Below are 21,913 nucleotides of genomic sequence, written 5' to 3'. Positions count from 1 at the left end.
TGATGCCTCAGTGCTCTATGAATTTTTTCTGATACCTCAGCCTTGATAAAAGCCTGTCTCTCTGCATGCAAAGCATTTAAATGCTCAGAAAAAATTACGTTAATTGTAATACCTTCTAAAGCAGGAGGATTATCACAAAGAACAGAAAGTAATTTGGGATTGTGCCCATAGACTAGTTGGTAAGGACTATAGACTCCAACCATCTGAAGAGAATTCTTTGCATGAACTGCCCATGCTAGGGCAGTTGACAATTTACACTCTGCAATCAGCCAAAATTTTATGCACCATGCTATCAATTACAGCATGATTCCTTTCACAAAGACCATTGCTATAAGGGCTCTCAACTGCTGTATTCATGACAATTATATTCATATTCTCACACATATCTCTGAACTCCGCGTTAGCGAATTCACCCCCATTATCAGTCAAGAACTTTGCTGGTGTCCCAAGTCTAATCCCTATCCATTTTTCCATAATTTTATTTAGAATAACTTTCTTCTCCTTCCTATATATTAGTGTAGAAATATTAAATCTCATAGCCAGGCCAAAAATGTAGGATGAAAACATTTCTGTCTTTGTCCCATACCTTTAGATCCATGGCAACTACCTCGTTAAAGTGACGTGCTAATGAAACGTGGGAGGCGTCCGTCTATATATCTTACAGGTTTCACAGTTCTCACTAATCTCTTCTATGAGCCTCGTATACTCATCAACTACACCTGCATCTTTTAGCAGGGTCTTTAAACGTTGACAAGTAGGGTGGACAAATTGTCTATGTAACTTTAAGACAATTTGTTTTTTTTCTCTCTTATCCTTACCGCCAGATGCCATTAATACTTGCTTAACAAAATATTTCATTGGCTGTAAAGCACTTTGGGACGTCCTGAGGTCATGAAAGGCGCTATAAAAATGCAAGTTCTTCCTTTCAGCTTACAATGATGTAGTCACTAACATACGAATTAAGAGCAGGATTGGCCATTTGGCCCCTCGAGCCTGCTCTGCCATTTGATAAGATCATTGCTGATCTGATTGTGACCTCAACCCTACTTTCCCATCTACCTACTATAACCTTTGACTCCCTTGTTAATCAGGAATCTATCTAACTCAGTCTTAAAAATATTCAATGACCCTGCCACCATCGCTCTCTGGGGAAGGGAGTTCCACAGCCTCATGACCCTCTGAGAGAAAAAAATTCTCCTCATCTCCATCTTAAATGGGAGACCACTTATTTTAACTGTGTCCTCTAATTCTAGTCTCTACAACAAGGGGAAACATCCTCTCAGCATCTACCCCTTCAAGTCCCCTCAGGATCTTAAATGTTTCAATAAGATCACCTCTCATTCTTCTAAACTCCAATGTATACAGGCCCAACTTGTCCAACCTTTCCTCATAAGATAACCCCCTCATCCCAGGAATCAGTCGAGTGAACCTTCTCTGAACCGCCTCCAAAGCAATTATGTCCTTTCTCAAATAAAGAGACCAGAACTGCACACAGTATTCCAGAAGTGGTCCCACCAATGCCCTGTAGAACTGTAGCAAAACATCTCTACTTTTATATTCCATTCCCCTTGCAATAAATGACAACATTCCATTTGCCTTCCTAATCACTTGCTGGACCTGCATATTAACTTTTTGTGATTCATGTACACCCAGATCACTCTGTACCTCAGAGTTCTGCAATCTCTCTCCATTCAAATAATATACTGCTTTTCTATTCCTCCTGCCAAAGTGGACAAATTCACATTTTCCCACATTGTACTCCATCTGCCAATTTTTTGCCCACTCACTTAACCTATTTAAATCCCTTTGCAGACTCCTTATGTCCTCTTCACAACTTACTTTCCGACCTACCTTTGTGTCATCAGCAAATTTAGGAACCATACATTCGGTCCCTTCATCCAAATCATTGATATAGATTGTAAATAACTGAGGCTCCAGCACTGATCCCTGTGGCACTCCACTCTTTACAACTTGCCAACCTGAAAGTGACCCATTTATGCTACTCTCTGTTTCCTGTTAGCTAACCAATCTTTTATCCATGCTAATATGTTACCCTCTACAACATGAGCTCTTATTTTGTGTAGTAGTCTTTGATGTGGTACCTATTCAAATGCCACCCGGAAATCCAAGTACACCACAGACACAGGATCCCCTTTATCCACGTCGCTTGTTACTTCCTCAAAGAACTCTAATAAATTAGTCAAACACGATTTTTCTTTCACAAAGCCTTGTTGACTCTGCCTGATTGCATTGAGATTTTCTAAGTACCCTGCTATAACCTCCTTAATAGTAGATTCTAGCATTTTCCCTATAACAGATGTTAAGCTAACTGGCCTGTAGTTTCCTGCTTTTTGTCTCCTTCCTTTCTTGAATAGAGGAGTTACATTCGTTATTTTCCAAGCTGATGGAACCCTTCCAGAATCTAAGGAATTTTGGAAAATTAATACCAATACATCTACTATCTCTGCAACCATTTCTTTTAAGACCTTAGGATGAAGTCCATCAGGACCTGGGGACTTGTCAGCTTTTAGTTCTAATAATTTTTTTAGAATCCTTTCCCTGGTGATTGTAAATGTTTTAAGTTCCTCCCTCCCTTTCACCTCTTGATTCACAATTATTTCTGGCACGTTATTTGTATCCTCTACAGTGAAGATGGACGCAAAATATCTGTTCAATTCCGTTCACTAATAAACGCAGTGTAACATTGCGTACAGACAATAGCAGATACAGTACAGAGCAAGTCTCTGCCACTGAGGAACCAAAGGAACTCTCAGCTAAGAAAATATGGCAGCCAATTCAATCAATTAGAAAGCTGTGAGAGAAAGTTTATCTGTTGGTCCTGAAAGTGCAGAGCAGCAGACTGGATGAGAGTGACTGAGTCTGTGCCAATGTCCACTGTCTCCAATCAATGGTTCACCACCAGATCAGGTCTGCAATAGAACCACAAGAGCTGCTGGTGCCGATGCCAGATTCTATGTTTATACCAGGAAGACAGAAGCTGCTACACAACAACAACAATTTGCATTTATATAGCACGTTTAACGTAGTAAAAACATCCCATGGCGCTTCACAGGAGCGTTATCAGACAAAATTTGACACCGAGTCCCATAAGGAGATATTAGGACAGGTGATCAAGAGCTTGGCCAAAAAGGTAGGTGTTAAGGTGTAAAGGAAGAGAGGTAAAGAGGCGGAGAGGTTTAGGGAGGAAATTCCAGAGCTTAAGGCCTAGGCAGCTGAAGGTATGGCCACCAATGATGGAGCGATGGAAATCGGGGATGCGCAAGAGGCCAGAACTGGAAGAGCGCAGAGATCTCGGCGAGGGGGGTTGTAGGGCTGGTGGAGATTACGGAGATGGGGAGGGGGTAGGCCATGGAGGGATTTGAATACCTCAATATTCTGTATTAATCCAAAAAGTCTGCACAGAATAGAAAATGAAGCATCGTGCACTGCTTCTGGTGCCCGTGGGACTCTCCCTATTGGAATTGTTGTGTGGAAGTCTATACTTTGGAAGTTCAGACCGAACCATCATATGCTCAATTAGGAGAATGTTGAGGAAGAATTTCTAAGTCTCTCCTCCAACCCTAGGAGGGTATAAGTGGCAGGCACATGCTGCGGCGGTATTTTTTAAAAAAGTAATTCCTAGGATATGAGCGTCACAAATTCCAGCCTGCCCTCCCAGTGCTCTCAGGCCTCTCTACCTTCCCTAATGCTCCAGGTTGCTAAAGACCCCCTTGCAGTAATTCCTGATCCCAGGATTACCTCTAATAATCACAGACACAGGAACCTCCCTTCCCAATGCTCCCAGACGAGGGTCCCCATCCCAGTAGCTTCCCTATTGCTCCCAGAACCCCTCTTTGCAGTGCTCCTTCCCTCCAAATCACTAGACCCCAAGTCCCCAACCTAGTTCTGCCAGAACTGAGCCTCCTCTCCTGTGCTCTCAGATCCTTGGGCTGCCCCTAATGCTGATAATCAATATCCCTGATAACACTACTTGGTGTAACACCTGTTCTTATACAGTCGCCAAATTCCATGAGGCATCAGCTAATATGTACATAAAATTACAGCAGTTATCACTTCAATCAGCTTACTTCCATCATCTTCTTTGTAAAGTATTCCAACATTTTAGGTTTTTATTTTGATACATGTTTGGTTACCATTTAGAAAAAAATTGAAGTACCCCTGTAATTATCAATAGCATGGTTTTATTTCTTATTTGATGAATTAGGTTTTATTTTATAGATTAAGTTTTTTAATCTACCTTAATTTGAAAGTGCAAGAAGTCACAATCTATATTTCAAATACTTGCTGGAAAATGATTTGGTGGCGAGTGGGAGGTTGTGCCCCAGTAGCATTCTCTTGCATGACTAAGGGCATAGAATGATGCGTGGGCAGATGGTAAATAAGACGAGATACAGATTTGAGGAAGAAGCTTTGTGCAGATTTGTACAGCTGCAGGGATAAAACAAATATGTTTTTAAACAATCTTAAAGTTCAGAAACTCCCCCACACATTTTTTTACAAGTTATTTGAACCGTGTAATGGCAGAACTCTATTCCTTGTAAGGACAGCTTTTGTAACTAAAACAGGATCTTGACTGAAATCATGGCATATCCAAAAACATTGGATAATCTCATTAAATGATGCAGCATAAATTTTCTGTGCTTAGCAGTTGATGCAGGTCATTATGCAGCATACAATGCAATTTGTACAAAGCATAAAACCTCTTTTTTGTATCGTTACAGGTAGCAGATGTAGCTACTATGCCTTGGTTTGATTTTGACATCCAATTTTAACTACATTCTCAATAGTGTCCAACAAAACAATGCAATAGGGACACTGCAATTCATAATAGTTCCAATCATAACCCTTTTATACTAAAGTGGCTTCAGGCTTCTAGTTCTGCTTCACCCAAAGTACGTTGAGACCATGGCCTCGATTTTAACTCCTCCACCTGGCGGAAACCAGGTGCAGCGGGAGTTAAAATGAAGCAGGGGACTTTCCTGCCCCGTCTGGCCAAATCCAAATTTTAATTCCTAGGTGGTAAGGACACCGCCTCTTTAAATTAGCAGGTTCGACTCTGTGACCGGGGGGAGCCCAATCTGCCATTCGAACCTGAAACCTGAGTGGGGGAGCAATGATGACTTCCCTGAGAGTCCAAATCTGCCGGGGACATCACCCAGGTCCAGAATTTCCTTCCCTGTTATGGCATTTCCATGGACCTATTGGCCTCGATATTAACCTCCCAAGACGGGCGGAGGGGTGGGTGGCTATACGCTTAAAATCGCAAAACAAGACCCCAACCCCATTTTGATGGCGGCAGGTAGCGAGGCGTGCGAGTGCCCCGTATTGGAGAGGCGGAACACTTCATTAACATATTTAAATTATGCTCCCACAGTGCAATTAGGGGCCTGATATAAATTTAACCATTACCAGCCGGGTTACACAGGGTTCGGGAAACCCGACAGCGAAATGGCGGCGAGAGCTGCCGGCTCCAGAAGTTAAGTGCATTTCATAGCACTCCTTGTGGGCCAGGAGGAGCCGGAGTGCTCCCCCCAGACCCTCAAGGAAGCCTTTGGCCTCCCTTCTACTGATCGCGGCCTTTCCCTAGCCCCAGCAGCAATCGGCAATTTCCCCACCCAAGCCAGTAGCCTACCCCGCGATCCCCGACCCTCGATCTGTAGCCTACCCCGCGATCCCCGACCCTCGATCTGTAGCCTGCCCCGCGATCCCCGACCCTCGATCTGTAGCCTGCCCTGCGATCCCCGACCCTCGATCTGTAGCCTGCCCTGCGATCCCCGACCCTCGATCTGTAGCCTGCCCTGCGATCCCCGACCCTCGATCTGTAGCCTGCCCTGCGATCCCCGACCCTCGATCTGTAGCCTGCCCTGCGATCCCCGACCTCGATCTGTAGCCTGCCCTGCGATTCCCGACCCTCGATCTGTAGCCTGCCCTGCGATCCACGACCCTCGATCCCCGACCCTCGATCTGTAGCCTGCCCTGCGATCCCCGACCCTCGATCTGTAGCCTGCCCTGCGATCCCCGACCCTCGATCTGTAGCCTGCCCTGCGATTCCCGACCCTCGATCTGTAGCCTGCCCTGCGATCCACGACCCTCGATCCCCGACCCTTGATCTGTAGCCTGCCCTGCGATCCCTGACCCTCGATCTGCAGCCTGCCCCACAATCCCCCCAAGCCACGATCTGCAGCCAGCCCCGCGATCTCTGATTCCCCTGAGCCCCGATCTGTAGCCTGCCCCACGATCCCCTCCCGACTGCCAGAGACTGTCCCCAAGAGTCCCGGCTGCAGTCTCCTGCTGCTGGTTTTCCCACTCAGCAACCAGCCAATTTGGCTGGCTGCCGGGCGGGAAACGGAAGAAAAAAATTCTAATAAGGTCCTGCCGTTAAATTCGGCAGGACCTCTGGTCCCTGGCCTTGCCCGGTTTCCCCTGCGCTATCGCGTTCCCCCGCACCCTCCCGTAAACGTCGGGGTCATTATCTCAGAAACCAGCACATTGCACACAGCATTTAATTATCTCTATTTGTGCTTGTCTTTATAATGTTAATCATGTTCCTAACGAGACATTCATCCAGCTCTTTTCGTAAATGTTAATTGACACAGCATCAACTGGGTGTCTAGTCCCTATTTCAACTATTCTGTAGGAGAAAAATGAAGTCCTTCCAATTCCAAGTCTTGCTTCAGGGTTTCTAATTTGTAGTTGTGTTTTCTGTTCACACTTTAAAGAGATCCTAGTGTCTTAACCTTTTGGAAGGTTCAGGAAAATTCTGACCTCTCTATGCCAGCTGGTTGTGGCGTTGGAATAATTCTACAATAATAAAGCTACTTAAACAATAATAATGTTATTACTGTAATATTAACTACTAAATGAAACACAAAGTACAATTTTAAGTAGCTTTTAATTTGCCATGCTTTTTTCTATTCTCTTTCAGCCCCCTTTTTTATTTTAATTTTATTCTTTCCACCCAAATTTTGTCTATTTTAATCCATACTCACTAATTGAAGTTTGAAATGTTTTTATTACTATACTTTTATCTCACTTCTCCCACTATCCATTTTGAAGGTGGATCAACTGAAAACTATCTTTAAAGACCTACTTTGCGACCAACAGCCTAGATTGTGAAGATTGATATGGTCACCTTGAGGATGCAATTGGTCAATCCTTGATGCAAAAATTAGGTCAAAATCAGGAAGTGCTTCAGGACAATGAGTAGTACTATATGAGTTAACATAGAATCAAGCCAAACCTTTGCCCAAATGTAGCTAATGATGGGTGAGATGGGTCTATTTCACAAATGCACATCCTAAGGAGGTCAAAATCACACTTTTCACTGTCCAATGGGTCATAATCTAAAAGGTATGATTTTAAATGCCAGCTCTCCTTTATGTCTGAGCAACATATCCTATTGAAACATTCTGATCTTAAATAAAATGAATAGAATAATCAGCTCTTTTCCCTTGCATACTGGGAGTTCATGGTTTTTCAGCAAGTTTTAATTTTTTTTAAATTAGCTCTACCATTATCCCAATATCATTTGACATTTCTGAGGAAGCTAGACTGATGGAGCATTTACCAGACTTATTAAACACAGTCCAAATCAGGGGGGGATATAGAAAGAAGGCAGGGATGCCATGGACTTTGGGGATATGGCATAAAATAAACAACCATCTCCCTCCTTAATGAGGATTGCAAAATGTTGCAGATGTTAGAATCCTGGCTGAAGGTGGGAAGTGATGTTCTACGGGGATCGGTGCTGGGACTACTGTTGTTCACTATTTACATAACTGATTTGGACGCTGAAGTACAATTTTAAAATTTGCGGGTGACACCAAATTGGGGGATATAGTTGATACTGAGCAAGACTGGGACAAAATACAAGAAGACATCAACAAACTTGTAAATGGTAAATGAATTTCAATATTGATAAGTGTGAGGTGGTGCATTTTGGAATAGAATTCAAAAGCAGAGAAGTTATGTTAAACTTATATACAACCTTGGATGGACCACACTTTAGAGTACTGTGCACAGTTCTAGTGTCCATTTTACAAAAAGGATACAGAAGCACTGGAGAAAGTGCGAAAAATATTTACAAGGATGATACCAGAACTGAGTGTGTACAACTATCAGGAAAGACTGAACAGGCTGGGGCTCTTTTCTCTAGAATTATGAAGGGATTCAATAGGGTAGACGTAGAGAAGATGTTTCCACTTGTGGGGGAGTCCAAAACTATGGGCCATAAATATAAGACAGTCACTAACAAATCCAATAAGGAATTCAGGAGAAACTTCTTTACTCAGAGAGTAGTGAGAATGTGGAACTCGCTACCACAAGGAGCAGATGAGGCAACTAACATAGATGCATTTAAGGGGAAGCTAGATAAACACATGAGGGAGAAAGGAATAGATGGATATGCTGATAGAGTGAGATGAAGTAGGCTCATGTGGAGCATAAACACTGGCATTGATCTGTTGGGCTGAATGGCCTGTTTCTGTGCTGTAAAATTCTATGTAATGGCTGGAAGGCTGCTCCTCTTCATTGTCCACCTAGGTCAAGTAGCATCAGTTAAGGATAGAAGATTTTCCGATAGCCTCCATAGGTTGTCCAATATTACTGTTACTAATGGTGACATCAGTGCCCCTTCTTGTGCAATATCTGAGGACGCTGAAAAGGCTTTCAACAGGATTTAATGGTCCTTTCTTTCTAAACTCTAAACATTTATAGTTTTGGCATAATTCATTAAATTGATTTAAGTGGATCTTTCAGCAATGGCTCCAGCTCCAAATCTCCTTTTAGCAGTGATACCAGTCAAGGCTGCCCCCTTTTCTGTGCTGGTTTTAGTTCAGTCCCTCAGACCCTGGTAGGATATGCAAGAGGGATAGATTTTTCTTTGAATCCTGACTTGGTTTTCTGTTCCTCCTATGGGGAGATGCTTTTCTACTCATAGTCTGCCTGCTTAGTACAGCTCATTTAAGAAAAAGTTTGTTAGAGATTGAACCTGGATTCTTCCAATTCACTCTAAAACAAAAACATTTTAAAACACTTACAATATTGTGTGTATCCGTTAATAGTGATATCTATAAGAGGTAAAGAGGCCATAGTACTCATTCTTCACTCACAGCTATTTAATGAGTACTGTTAAATGTACGATTGTTGCAGGGCTATTGGGCAGGTATGATCATTTTTTAAAAACTGGAACACTCCACACAATCTGGGACACATTGGGAGGCAGACACATTGGGAGGCACGAGTGATGTAACAACAACAAGTTGTACTTATATAGCACCTTTAACGTAGTAAAATGTCCCAAAGTGCTTCACAGGAGCGTTATCAAACAAAATTTGGCACCGATACAGTAATGTCAATGTGTATACACATACTTACAAATAGAGCTTTTTATATTGTTGCACTTCTTTTTGTCAGATGACACAATCCCTTTTAATTATCAGATCATTTCACCAGTTTTCACTAACTAGCTTCTTTTCCAAATGCTAATTTTAAATCTATAGTAAAAAGTGTTTAATTCCTTAAACTAAACTTCAGTTTATTTTATATAATTACTAATTTTTGAAATCCTATTATAGATGTTACCAAAGATGCCACTGAAGTACATCAGGCTATGATTGTATAAGCAAGTTACCATGTGGAAAAAATACATTAACAGAGATGCTATTGAGTCTTTTTAGTCCCATATGGGACTATCTACTGACATTTCTGGGTCACAGTCTGGTGCTCATGATCTTGTGATGTTCATTCAGCCAGGTGAAGTGAAAGACATCTTTTCACCAGGAAAAATGCAGTGCTCATTTTCTGTCTCAGGTGATGTTGGTTTATTCCTTTCAATGTATCCAGCATCTCAGGTATTTAAAATTATATAGGTTTTACCTGCCACGCTATGAGGTCCTTGAGCTTTTCAATCTTCTCATGGTCTTCAGGGTGTTCTTGCATGTATTTTTCAGTGAAGAATGCCTGATATGAGAAAGGAACACTTTCATGCAGTTTTATTACAAACAATTAGAAATCTATTTTTAAGCAATATTTTCATAATGGAGCTTGCAACCCTGGAAGTGAAGCTCTAATAGTTGGAAATATGTGATGGGGGAATCAAGCTGATTAGCTTCTAACTATAAGCTTTAGTAAACACACAAGAAAGAATTTCCAAAGAACATTAAATGCAGAAAAATAAGTAAAAAGGTTTAACTTATCTACACCATCGCTAAAATTAAATGAGTTTTATGTAGGATGAAAATACAGTACCAGAGAAAAATTATTTATGTACATAATAGGTGGGGTAAGCTTAAGATTAATCTCATTATTCAATGCATACCGATACTGCAATTTAAAAAAGGTTTTAGAACTTTGACATCTGCAGTATTAAACAGAAAAGAAGGGAAAACTTCAGTGAACAAACCTTTTCATAATTGGTGAAACCCCCCATTACTGCAGGATCCACAATTCCATTCAGCAACATAGAGAGAGGGTTAATAGGCAGGTTTGGATCATTCATGTGCTGTTGAACCATGTTATTGATCTTCCCATTTGTTAACTGCATTGTTTCTATTGCATTCTCCAAAGGACTTATCTCGACCTGCAAAAACAATAAAATATATAACCTTCAAAGTGGTATTTTCTGCTTTAAGTAATTATTATCTCATTAAGTTCTGAACGAGTTCTGATATTTTAGTACCATGTTCAGAAAGCTATATTAAGGTATTTTATATTTTATTTAAGTTAGTCAATAAATGTTTTCATGTTCAGTTCTTTAATCTTCTCCTCTATGATAATTAGCAATAATACTTGTTCTACAATCTACAAACTGCAAAGGAAATTCAGGACTCAAATAGTTTATAATCCCTTGGACTAGAATTTGCTGGTTAAAAGTCATGAGACACAACTATTTCTGATTACATCAGCTCCAAGGGGTTATATTCCTCACAGTGATTTCCCTTAGAAGTCACCAAGCTAAGATTTTTGCCTAAAGGTACATTCAGGTGAGTTATATAAAATTAAACAAATTAATATGATTTAGTTTGCTTGAAACTTTGTTATAATATTGCTCACTGGATTATAAAAATCCTGTCAAGTATAATCAAGCTCTTGCATTTCAGTTGAGTTATGATTCAACTCTACAACCATCATTAAAATATTAAAACACAGCCTATATAAAACTATCCGTCTAATGCCATTATAGCCAACACCATTGAATATGCCAAGCATATAACAATAGATTTTATTCCCTAATAGATATTCCATGTAATATCAATACTACGCCAGCAGGTGGAGTCTGTCGAGAAACATGTGGGCCTGGAGTTTCCTTTGTATTTGCGCCCAGATACATTCGTATTCTGGGCGCAAATAAACTATGTGGCCTAATAGATCATGGAATTTTGGGTGTGAGTTACGCACGTCACTCCAATATGTCCAAGTCTCACAATCTTTTACGTCCGTTCAAGTTTGAACTCTTGACGTTCAAACCCTCCGTTGGAACGAGTCTCCGCCCTCAAAACTGGCCATGACCCGCCTCTTAAATGCAAGTATCCTCCAATTGTGCTTGTTCAGTAGTATCCATCTCACAACACTGTGACCAGATTTTCAGGCGCAGCAGTAAAGAGAGCCATTTTCTCATCTTTTATTTGCAATTTTTTGAGTGTTTTTAAAAATGTATTCTCACTTGAGACCTGCACTATACTTTCTGTTTCTTATAATGCATTTTTATGGCATAACTATAAGTCACATTAAAAATTGAAAAGCTTCCCCAATTGTAGTTTCTTAAACATGCTGTGCCTGATGTGCATGAATGAAGATCAAATTAGTTGAAACTTAAATTTTAGGAGTCAAAAAAGAAATGTATTGGCGTGGACTCGGTGTTTTTTGGGCTCTGTTTACACTGATTTCCGCTGATTTATGAATACTTAAACTTCACGTGTATTCTAATGAGATTGGGAGGATACTTGGGCATTTTTTGACATTGGCAAAATGAGTGCAACATTGGGCACATTTTTGGGTCTAACTTCAGATTTGTGCCCATGGAGGAAACTCCAGGCCGTGATCAGGCATAACATGTTTATTTAAAAAAACAATAAAAACAGAATTAAACTTTACATTGATTTTATTTCTGGAAGTCCTGTGATACTGTAATTGTGTTGTAATTGTGCAACTATCCCTCCTTATCCTTCTTGACCTGTCGGCAGCCTTTGATACGGTTGACCACACCATCTTCCTCCAACGTCCAGCTGGGTGAGACTGCGCTCGCCTGGTTCCATTATTATATATCCAGCTGTAGCCAGAGAATCACTTGCAATGGCTTCTCTTCCCGCTCCCGCACCTTACGTCTGGAGTCCCCCAAGGATCTATCCTTGGTCTGCTCCTTTTTCTCATCCACAGGCTGCCCCTTGACGACATCATCTGAAAACACGTCAGGTTCCACATGTGCACTGATGACACCTAGCTCTATCTCACCACCACCTCTCTTGACCCCTCCACTGTCTCTGATTTGACACACTGCTTGTCCAACATCCAGTACTGGATGAGCAAAAATTTCTTCCAACTAAATATTGGAAAGACCAAAGCCATTGTCTTCGGACGCTGCCACAGACTCCGTTCCCTAGCGACCGACTCGATCCTGAGGCTGAACCAGACCATTCACAACCTTGACCCTATTTGACCGTGAGATGAGTTTCCAACCACATATCCACTCCATCACCAAAGCCGCCTACTTCCACCTCCGCCCCTGCCTCAGCTGAACTAATACTGAAACACTCATCCATGCCTTTGTTACCTCCAGACTTGACTATTCCAATGCTCTCCTGGCCGGCCTCCCATTTTCTACCCTCCATAAACTTGATCTCATCCAAAACTCTGCTGCCCATATCCTAACTTGCACCAAGTCCCATTCACCCATCACCCCTGTGCTCACTGACCTACAATGGCTCCCATCCGGCAACGCCTCGATTTTAAAATTCTCATCCGTGTTTTCAAACCCCTTCATGGCCTCACCCCTCCTTATGTCTGTAACCTCCTCCAGCCCTACAACCCTCCGAGATCTCTGTGCTCCTCCAATTCTTGACTCTTGCGCATCCCCGATTTTAATCGCTCCACTATTGGCGGCCGTGCTTCAGCTGCCTAGGCCCTAAGCTCTGGAATTCCCTCCCTAAACCTCTCCGCCTCTCTATCTCCCTATCCTCCTTTAAGATGCTCCTTAATACCTACCTCTATGACCACCTGCCCTATTATCTCCTTATGTAGCTCGGTGTCAAATTTTGTTTGGTAATGGTCCTGTGAAGCGCCTTGGAAAGTTCTACTACGTTAAAGGTGCAATATAAATGCAAGTTGTTGTTGTTCTCTTCTCAACTACAGAGCAAACTATCAGTCAAAACTCAAATAAGCTTCACTGTGAACAATGAACATCTAATTTAAGAATTCATTCTGTGATTAAATTGTAGAAATACATTTTACCCTGTAACATATTAGAATTGACAGCTTGTAGTCAAAATATCTAATCAGATAGTAAGATGTTTGGTTCTGTTTTTTTGGATGTTCAAATCAGAATATTCCTTTTGGTAATGGATTAAATTATTACAGGGTGTAGTTAGGTTTCCTTAAATGATAATCTTCTAATTTTTACAACAAAGCCACGGACTGACTGAAATGTCACTGAAATATGGCAATGACATGCTGATATTGTAATCCTGCCACCAGTGAGCCCGGAACTCACCAGGTTTAGCTTTCTAAATGTTCGGCCTCAACATTGAGTTCAACAACTTTAGATCATAACCACCACTTCCATTTTCTCTGACAGCAGGTGCTGATAATGGTTCTGCTGTAACCATTTACACATCCTCTGGACCCATCTTTTGTTTCTTTACTTGTCCCATTACTACCCCCTTTTGTCCTGCATCATCATCCCTTTTGCCATTTAATCACTCCTGCTTTCCACCCTATCACAAACCTTTCCCTTTGTTCTCTCCCCCACCCCCAACCCGGCCAACTTTTTTCCCTGGCTCTGCACTTGCTTAAAAACTGCTAAATCTCTAACTTCTTCCAGTTCTGATGAAAGTTCATCGAGCTGAAACCATATTAACTCTGTTTCTCTCTCCACAGGTGCTGTCTGACCTGCTGAGTGTTTCCAGCATTTTCTGTTTTTATTTCAGATTTCCAGCATCTTCTGTATTTTGCCTAGGTTTAGATTTCTATTTAATAGCTGAGTTTGCTTTACAGTGGCTTCATCTTCATTTGAAAAATATTCTGCAATTGTTGCAAAAGCAAACTCCAAAAGATAATCTCCCATTCTACTATGATAGCTCTTAATGCAGAAGATCCTGATTCTCATTCAAGTACAAACCAAAATGTCAAAACAAGAATATACAAATATAATTGTGTTTTACTGTTTATTTTTGACAGAAAGGTCTGTTGGTTTTTGCTAATGCTAAGTGTTTAGTGCCTTGGGACGTTTTACTATGTTAAAGGTGCTATATAAATGCAAGTTGTTGTTGTTTAATCACTGATGTAGTACAGGTTATGTAAATTATGGATCAAATCACATCAAAAAAAGTCAATATCAATAGGTGCAACTAAACAAGAATTTATTTAGCAGGTCCCTCATCAAGATTGATTAAAATTCAATAAAAAAAATTTATTAAGTTGTTCCTTGCATGTCCATTTCCTGACAGGAAGTCAGATGACAATGATAGAAAAATCATTTGTCATGTTGGATGAAAACCTGGAAGAGGACACTTCAAGTAATTGAGAGGACTCAGCATTTCTTATGGAAGCTTGAAAGTAATATGGATGGTTGCAACCATGATCAATTTTTGTTAGTAAGCTAAGTAAAAAAAATCTGTTTGAATATTTTCAGAACGATAGTCACAGGTTGATAGTCATGGTCAAACAGTTTTCTCTTCCAGCTGAAGTAGAGGTGTGGGTGGTATTAAAGAAATGCTACTAATAAATGCTCCTACTTCAATGAATAGCAAACAGAGTTTTGTCAATAAATGCCAGCTAGTAAACTGATGCCACCTATTTGGCATAACCATATTCTACCCTGTGCCAGACACTTTCTGCATCATTGAAACAACCTTCTGTCAGCTTTCCATTTAAAACTGAATTTAATTATGGAACAATGCTATAATGGAAACAGGTTAAAGAAGCAGCTGCCTTACTTTAAACTAATTTAATATGATGTGCCATTTCATTTTTTTTCCTTAACAAGATCAATGTAACATGCCTTTTTGACAGGCTTTATAAAAGCATTGCAAAATCAGTACTGTAAATGGAATTCATGCACACCTGTATTAGCTATGCATCATTTAAAAAGTATACATGTAAATATGCACTACGTAAAGTCAGTTGTAAATCTTTATGAACTGCTTTGATGCTGTATTTTCATGTGCTCATGCGACAATGTTGACTTTAAAAAAAACTTGGTGTAAAACCCTGGCTAAACCTAGAGATTTTATAACTGCTGGGTGAAATTTACAATGACTCAATAAAATATTTTACATAGTCATCCTGTTATTATCTTACATTACTGTTAAAATTCAGCTCCCATGGAAACCAAGCTACTTTGGGTCCAACCATTTGCAGAGATTTAATTACAAGTGTCTTAAGTACTTTATGAGTGCCTGATGAAGAATTTCCAATCATCTCTGCAGTAAATATCATTTTGCTTATTAACTAGTATGGTGAGAAGTACTCACAAAAATACTCTAACAGAGAAGGAACTCTCTCTGATAGGAAAAGCTTTTGATAAATTAAAATGTGAATAGAACAAAGGCACCCTAAAAAGATTTTTTTTCAGATGTTTTATTGCATATAAATGAATTCAGGTGATGGCCCCAAGAAAAATCACTCCCAATGAAAACTATATGCATAAATATATTGCTTACGATTCTAAAAGTTCTCATGCAGACTTGAACTGCTTTAATCTTCATCTCCTATTGATTTATGTCAGTAAGCAGTGATCTGAATAAGCAACAGTAGCAAAATAATTCAAATGGCTTATTGTTTAATAAATAGAAGTCCAAATTTAGAATAAAAAGTATTCACTATAAATTTTGTGCATATAAAATAATTTGTTTCCCATTATTGTGCAGCAGTATCTTCAACCTCATCTGAGTGTGCTATAGCATTCCCTTGGTCATCTCACCAACCTCAAAGACTTATTGCTCGACTACACTAGTATTTGTAGAATTATATTGATATACAAAAGAGTACAATATCATTAATATTTAAGAGTCTGGTAAACATAATAATTTGAGATATGGATGTGAGAAGCTATTAATCATGGTTGGACAGATGGTCAGATTCCCACATGCCAAATTTCAAATGTTACTGAGAACCTGATGATAGCAAGTCTTATATCCCATTTGCAAAACTCAGTTGAAGTGTTCACAGATGGCTGGCAAGATTGGCAGACAAAACAAAATGATGCCTTCTTGCAAATGATTAACAGCAAAATGATGCCAGTCTGATTCCTTATGCATGAACACCTACTGTAGATGAGATGCTGGAGTTCATTTTAAATTCAAGAATATTGTTTTGTTATCTCCTCTTTTAAATGACATAGAACTTAGTTAAATTATAATTTTAAAAAAACACAGTATTAAAGCTTTCTTCCACACCATCCTGTTAAAGTGTGAGTGAAAATCAATGGACTGTAGGGTCATCCAAGCCTTTTAAGGCAACGTTGCTCCATGAATAGCTACTCTTGCAGATAAGATGATCTGATGAGATCTACCAAAGGTAATTCCAATTAAACACACCAAACAATGACAGCATTAACGGACTGCAAGTTTCAAACAGAACAGAAGAAATTTTAGAACCTAATGGCACACGGGTGATAGAAATTCACCCTTCTGTTCAACAACAATGAAAATTAAGGAGAGGGGAAAATAGGACAAAGGACTGAAGTGAACAAAATAATTCTTACTCAAATCTATTCACATTCACCATACTATTAATAGTTACTGGCATTTTTGACATACAACTATGCAGTTCACACTCTGATTTTCACTCTAAACAGCTATCATGTAAAATAGCAGGTACAAACTGTTAAGATGCTAATATAAAATATCACTATATCTAGGATTTAACCCCAGTATATAATTAGTAAACGCAAAGAAAAGTTATCCCTTTGTTAAAAAGTTCCTGCCTTTTCAATAATTTTCCAGTTGCAATGCTGAATATTTTTGTGGAAAGGATTAATGCAGACATTTCTCAACATCAACAAAGTTTTCCAAAGAAGGTTTCAGCTAGTAGATTTAAACAGAGTAAGAAAAATGAACTGTATAGCTATAGTTGTTACTAATCCTTATTAATGCACTTCACAGACACATTTCGTGAACAGAGATCTCACAGATGCCAGCACAAAGCTAGAGGTCAGCCACTGTATTGCATTTCAACTTGCAGTCGAGCAGCATGTAGTCTGTTGTTGTGCTTTATAGTAATCAGCAAGCAGAAAGTGAAACTCATCTTGTTTTCTTTCTTTCTTGTTTTACAGCTTAATCTATATATCCCTTTATAATGTAGTAGTCCCACATTACTTTACTGTCCCTTCCTTGTGCTTGTCCTTTCATCATTATCCCAAGTGCTAACTATTAGCATGAACATGCAAATATCAATCACTGCCAATATTGTACTGTCACATCAACAGTTGCTCCTGTTCCAGTTATCATAAATGTTAGAAATTACTGAAAACTGCCAAAATGCAAGATTTCTCATTTTTATTAGCTACAAAGAATTTCAAGCCAATTGAGAACACGAAGAGTGCAATAAGAAAATATAATTTTCTCTACGAAGCTGGCTTCTTTCACGCACTCTGTACAAGTTAAGGTATATCTCCCAACTATCTTCACCTCCTAAGGGAGGTGAAACCGTCCAAGAAATATGTGACATTTCTTCTGTAAGTTAATGAGCAAAAACTGCAGGGTAATCATGGAAGATTACATTTTACATTACTCAACTCTGTTGATTATTTTCAGCTGTCAAGAACAGTGACAAACAGAAAGGGGAATCTGGCTTCTGTGATGGTGAGGATAACCCGATATCCCCTCCATCACAGAAGCCAGTCTTCAGCCAATTCGATTCACTCCACGTGATATCAAGAAACGGCTGAGTGCATTGGACACAGCAAAAGCTATGGGCCCCGACAACATCCCGGCTGTATTGCTGAAGTCTTGTGCTCCAGAACTAGCTGCGATGTTCCAGTACAGCTACAACATTGGCATCTACCCGACAATGTGGAAAATTTCCCAGGTATGTCCTGTCCACAAAAAAGCAGGACAAATCCAATCTGGCCAATTACCGCCCCATCAGTCTACTCTCAATCATCAAGAAAGTGATGGAAGGTGTCATCGACAGTGCTAGCAAGCAACACTTACTCACCAATAACCTGCTCACCGATGCTCAGTTTAGGTTCCGCCAGGACCACTCGGCTCCAGACCCCATTACAGCCTTGGTCCAAACATGGACAAAAGAGCTGAATTCCAGAGATGAGGTGAGAGTGATTGCCCTAGACATCAAGGCAGCATTTGACCGAGTGTGGGACAAAGGAGCCCCAGTAAAATTGAAGTCAATGGGAATCAGGGGGAAAACTATCCAGTGGCTGGAGTCATACCTAGCACAAAGGAAGATAGTGCCACGCAATGACCATCTCCAACAAGAGAGAGTCTAACCACCTCCCCTTGACATTCAATGGCATTACCATCGCCGAATCCCCCACCATCAACATCCTGGGGGTCACCATTGACCAGAAACTTAACTGGACCAGCCACATAAATACTGTGGCTACAAGAGCAGGTCAGAGGCTGGGTATTCTGCGGCGAGTGACTCACCTCCTGACTCCCTAAAGCCTTTCTACCATCTACAAGGCACAAGCCAGGAGTGTGATGGAATAGTCTCCACTTGCCTGGATGAGTGCAGCTCCAACAACACTCAAGAAGCTCGATACCGTCCAGGGCAAAGCAGCCTGCTTGATTGGCACCCCATCCACCACCGTAAACATTCACTCCCTTCACCACCGATGCACCATGGTTGCAGTGAGTAGAGTATCGTTTACAGGATGCACTGCCTACAACTTGCCAAGGCTTCTTCGACAGCACCTCCCAAACCCGCAACCTCTACCACCTAGAAGGACAAGGGCAGCAGGCACATGGGAACAACACCACGGTCACGTTCCCCTCCAAGTCACACATCATCCCAACTTGGAAACATATCGCCATTCCTTCATCGTCACTGGGTCAAAATCCTGGAACTCCCTACCTAACAGCACTGAGGGAGAACCTTCACCATACGGACTGCAGCGGTTCAACAAGGTGGCTCACCACCACCTTCTCAAGGGCAATAAATGCTGGAATTGCCAGCAATGCCCACATCCCATGAATGAATTAAAAAAAAGTACTGAGTGAGTTCTTACTAGATCATATCACTGTTACAGTATTCATTAAATCTAACTGATTAACAAGTACAGATGGTCCTAACTCCAATTAAGGAACTTTTCAAAGGATTGATTATTTAATGGTAGATAGCTCACCATAGGTACCATACCCCATTCTTTGAATGAAAATCAACCTCCATAAAGAATTTTACCTCCATGCAAGGAGAGAGGGGGGATCACCAGGGGACACTATCCCTTTTAGAAAATCCGACCACTGGTGCCGAGTGATTTTCTCCCCAGCTATGCTATATCAGTTTTAGTTGGAGATAATCCCTCAGTTTTTCATCTGGAGAAGGAAACAGCAAGTGCACTGAAGCATGCCATTAGTAATAAACTTTGCTGTGAAACATTTCAATGAAAGGCAGCAAGATGCTAGATCATGCTAGATGAGAAAAGAAGGGAGTATGCAGGATGGGAACCTTGTATGTAGAATCTGAGATTGATCTTTAAAGCATGAGAGAGACTACCTGTGGGTAAATAACCTATTTTTCCTGTTCATTTGTTCAATTTTCACATATAATTAGAAAGCATACCAAAGTAACACAGAAAAATTGAGAATTATCTCTGAGGATTTACATCTTCAGGCTTGGAGTACACAGTGCACTTTTGTAAAATTGAGGAAGCCAGGTGAAAAATCAAGGCTAATAGTGCTGGAGGCCACCAAGGTTGACAAGAGTAAAAGAGAAGAAAAGATGAAACAAGCAGTAGCGTTTAGAGGTCACCAAGCTTGAATTTTAAAAGCCTGAAAATTGAATGAAGAAGGTAAGGAGTTCCACAGTATTAGACAAGCTTTCTCTTGCAATGTTTTGAGTCATGTGAGAGAAGTGTTAGGAGAGCCTCCCAAGGTGTAGAAGCAGTATTCAAGTACTGAATAAACCTAGATTTTATGGGGAGTTGTTTTGGGGAAAGAAAGCATTTAGCACAAAAGATGAAATCAAAATTCTTGGGGGCAGTTGTAGTAATATAGGTATGTCCTGTCCACAAAAAGCAGGACAAATCCAATCCGGTCAATTACCGCCCCATCAGTCTACTCTCAATCATCAGCAAGGTGCTGGAAGGTGTCGTCGACAGTGCTGTCAAATGGCACTTACTCACCAATAACCTGCTCACCGATGCTCAGTTTGGGTTCCGCCAGGACCACTCGGCTCCAGACCTCATTACAGCCTTGGTCCAAACATGGACAAAAGAGCTGAATTCCAGAGGTGAGGTGAGAGTGACTGCCCTTGACATCAAGGCAGCATTTGACCGAGTGTGGCACCAAGGAGCCCTAGTAGAATTGAAGTCAATGAGAATCGGGGGAAAACTATCCAATGGCTGGGGTCATACCTAGCACAGAGGAAGATGGTCGTGGTTGTTGGAGGCCAATCATCTCAGCCCCAGGACATTGCTGCAGGGTTTCCTCAGCACAGTGCCCTAGGCCCAACCATCTTCGGCTGCTTCATCAATGACCTTCCTTCCATCATAAGGTCAGAAATGGGGATGTTCGCTGACGATTGCACAGTGTTCAGTTCTATTCGCAACCCCTCAGATAATGAAGCAGTCCGTGCCCGCATGCAGCAAGACCTGGACAACATCCAGGATTGGGCTGATAAGTGGCAAGTAACATTCGTGCCAGACAATGACCATCTCCAACAAGAGAGAGTATAACCACCTCCCCATGACATTCAACGGCATTATAATCGCTGAATCCTCCACCATCAACATCCTGGGGGTCACTATTGACCAGAAACTTAACTGGACCAGCCACATAAATACCGTGGCTACAAGAGCAGGTCAGAGGCTGGGTATTCTGTGGCGAGTGACTCACCTCCTGACACCCCAAAGCCTTTCCACCATCTACACGGCACAAGCCAGGAGTGTGATGGAATACTCTCCAATTGCCTGGATGAGTGCAGCTCCAACAACACTCAAGAATCTCGACACCATCCAGGACAAAGCAGCCCGCTTGATTGGCACCCCATCCACCACCCTAAACATTCACTCCCTTCACCACCGGCGCACTGTGGCTGCAGTGTGTACCATCCACAGGATGCACTGCAGCAACTCGCCAAGGTTTTTCTCGACAGCACCTCCCAAACCCGCAACCTCTACCACCTAGAAGGACAAGCGCATGGGAACAACACCACCTGCACGTTCCCCTCCAAGTCACAGACCATCCTGACTTGGAAATATATCGCCGTTCCTTCATCGTCGCTGGATCAAAATCCTGGAACTCCCTTCCTAACAGCACTGTGGGAGAACCTTCACCACACGGGCTGCAGTGGTTCAAGGCGGCGGCTCACCACCACCTTCTCAAGGGCAATTAGGGATGGGCAATAAATGCTGGCCTTGCCAGCGACATCCACATCCCATGAACAAATAAAAAAAAAAGAGGAGACATGGGAGTTTCACCTGAGGTCAGAATAGATCATGAAGCTAAAAATGTTGATAAGGAGAACTGCATGTTCAGCTATCAAAGGTAAGAGTTGG

The 21,913-nt window shown here is 41.2% G+C and overlaps 1 protein-coding gene across 3 annotated transcripts in view; it reads right to left on the bottom strand.

The window, feature by feature from the left end:
• The window catches only part of dock1 (dedicator of cytokinesis 1), a 472,808-nt gene that overhangs the window by 26,235 nt on the left and 424,660 nt on the right, over nucleotides 1–21,913 (bottom strand). For all 3 annotated transcript variants that reach the window (XM_068002361.1, XM_068002362.1, XM_068002363.1), the window contains 2 exons: nucleotides 10,424–10,600; nucleotides 9,898–9,981 (listed from right to left, as the gene is read on the bottom strand). In XM_068002361.1, the coding sequence (XP_067858462.1) occupies nucleotides 9,898–9,981; nucleotides 10,424–10,600 (261 nt within the window). The remainder of the gene's footprint in view (nucleotides 1–9,897; nucleotides 9,982–10,423; nucleotides 10,601–21,913) is intronic.

This window comes from Heptranchias perlo, chromosome 21 (assembly GCF_035084215.1).
Source record: "Heptranchias perlo isolate sHepPer1 chromosome 21, sHepPer1.hap1, whole genome shotgun sequence".
Lineage (NCBI taxonomy): Eukaryota > Metazoa > Chordata > Chondrichthyes > Hexanchiformes > Hexanchidae > Heptranchias > Heptranchias perlo.
The sequence above is the reverse complement of the archived record's forward strand: the minus strand, read 5'-3'. Positions and strand labels throughout refer to the sequence as shown.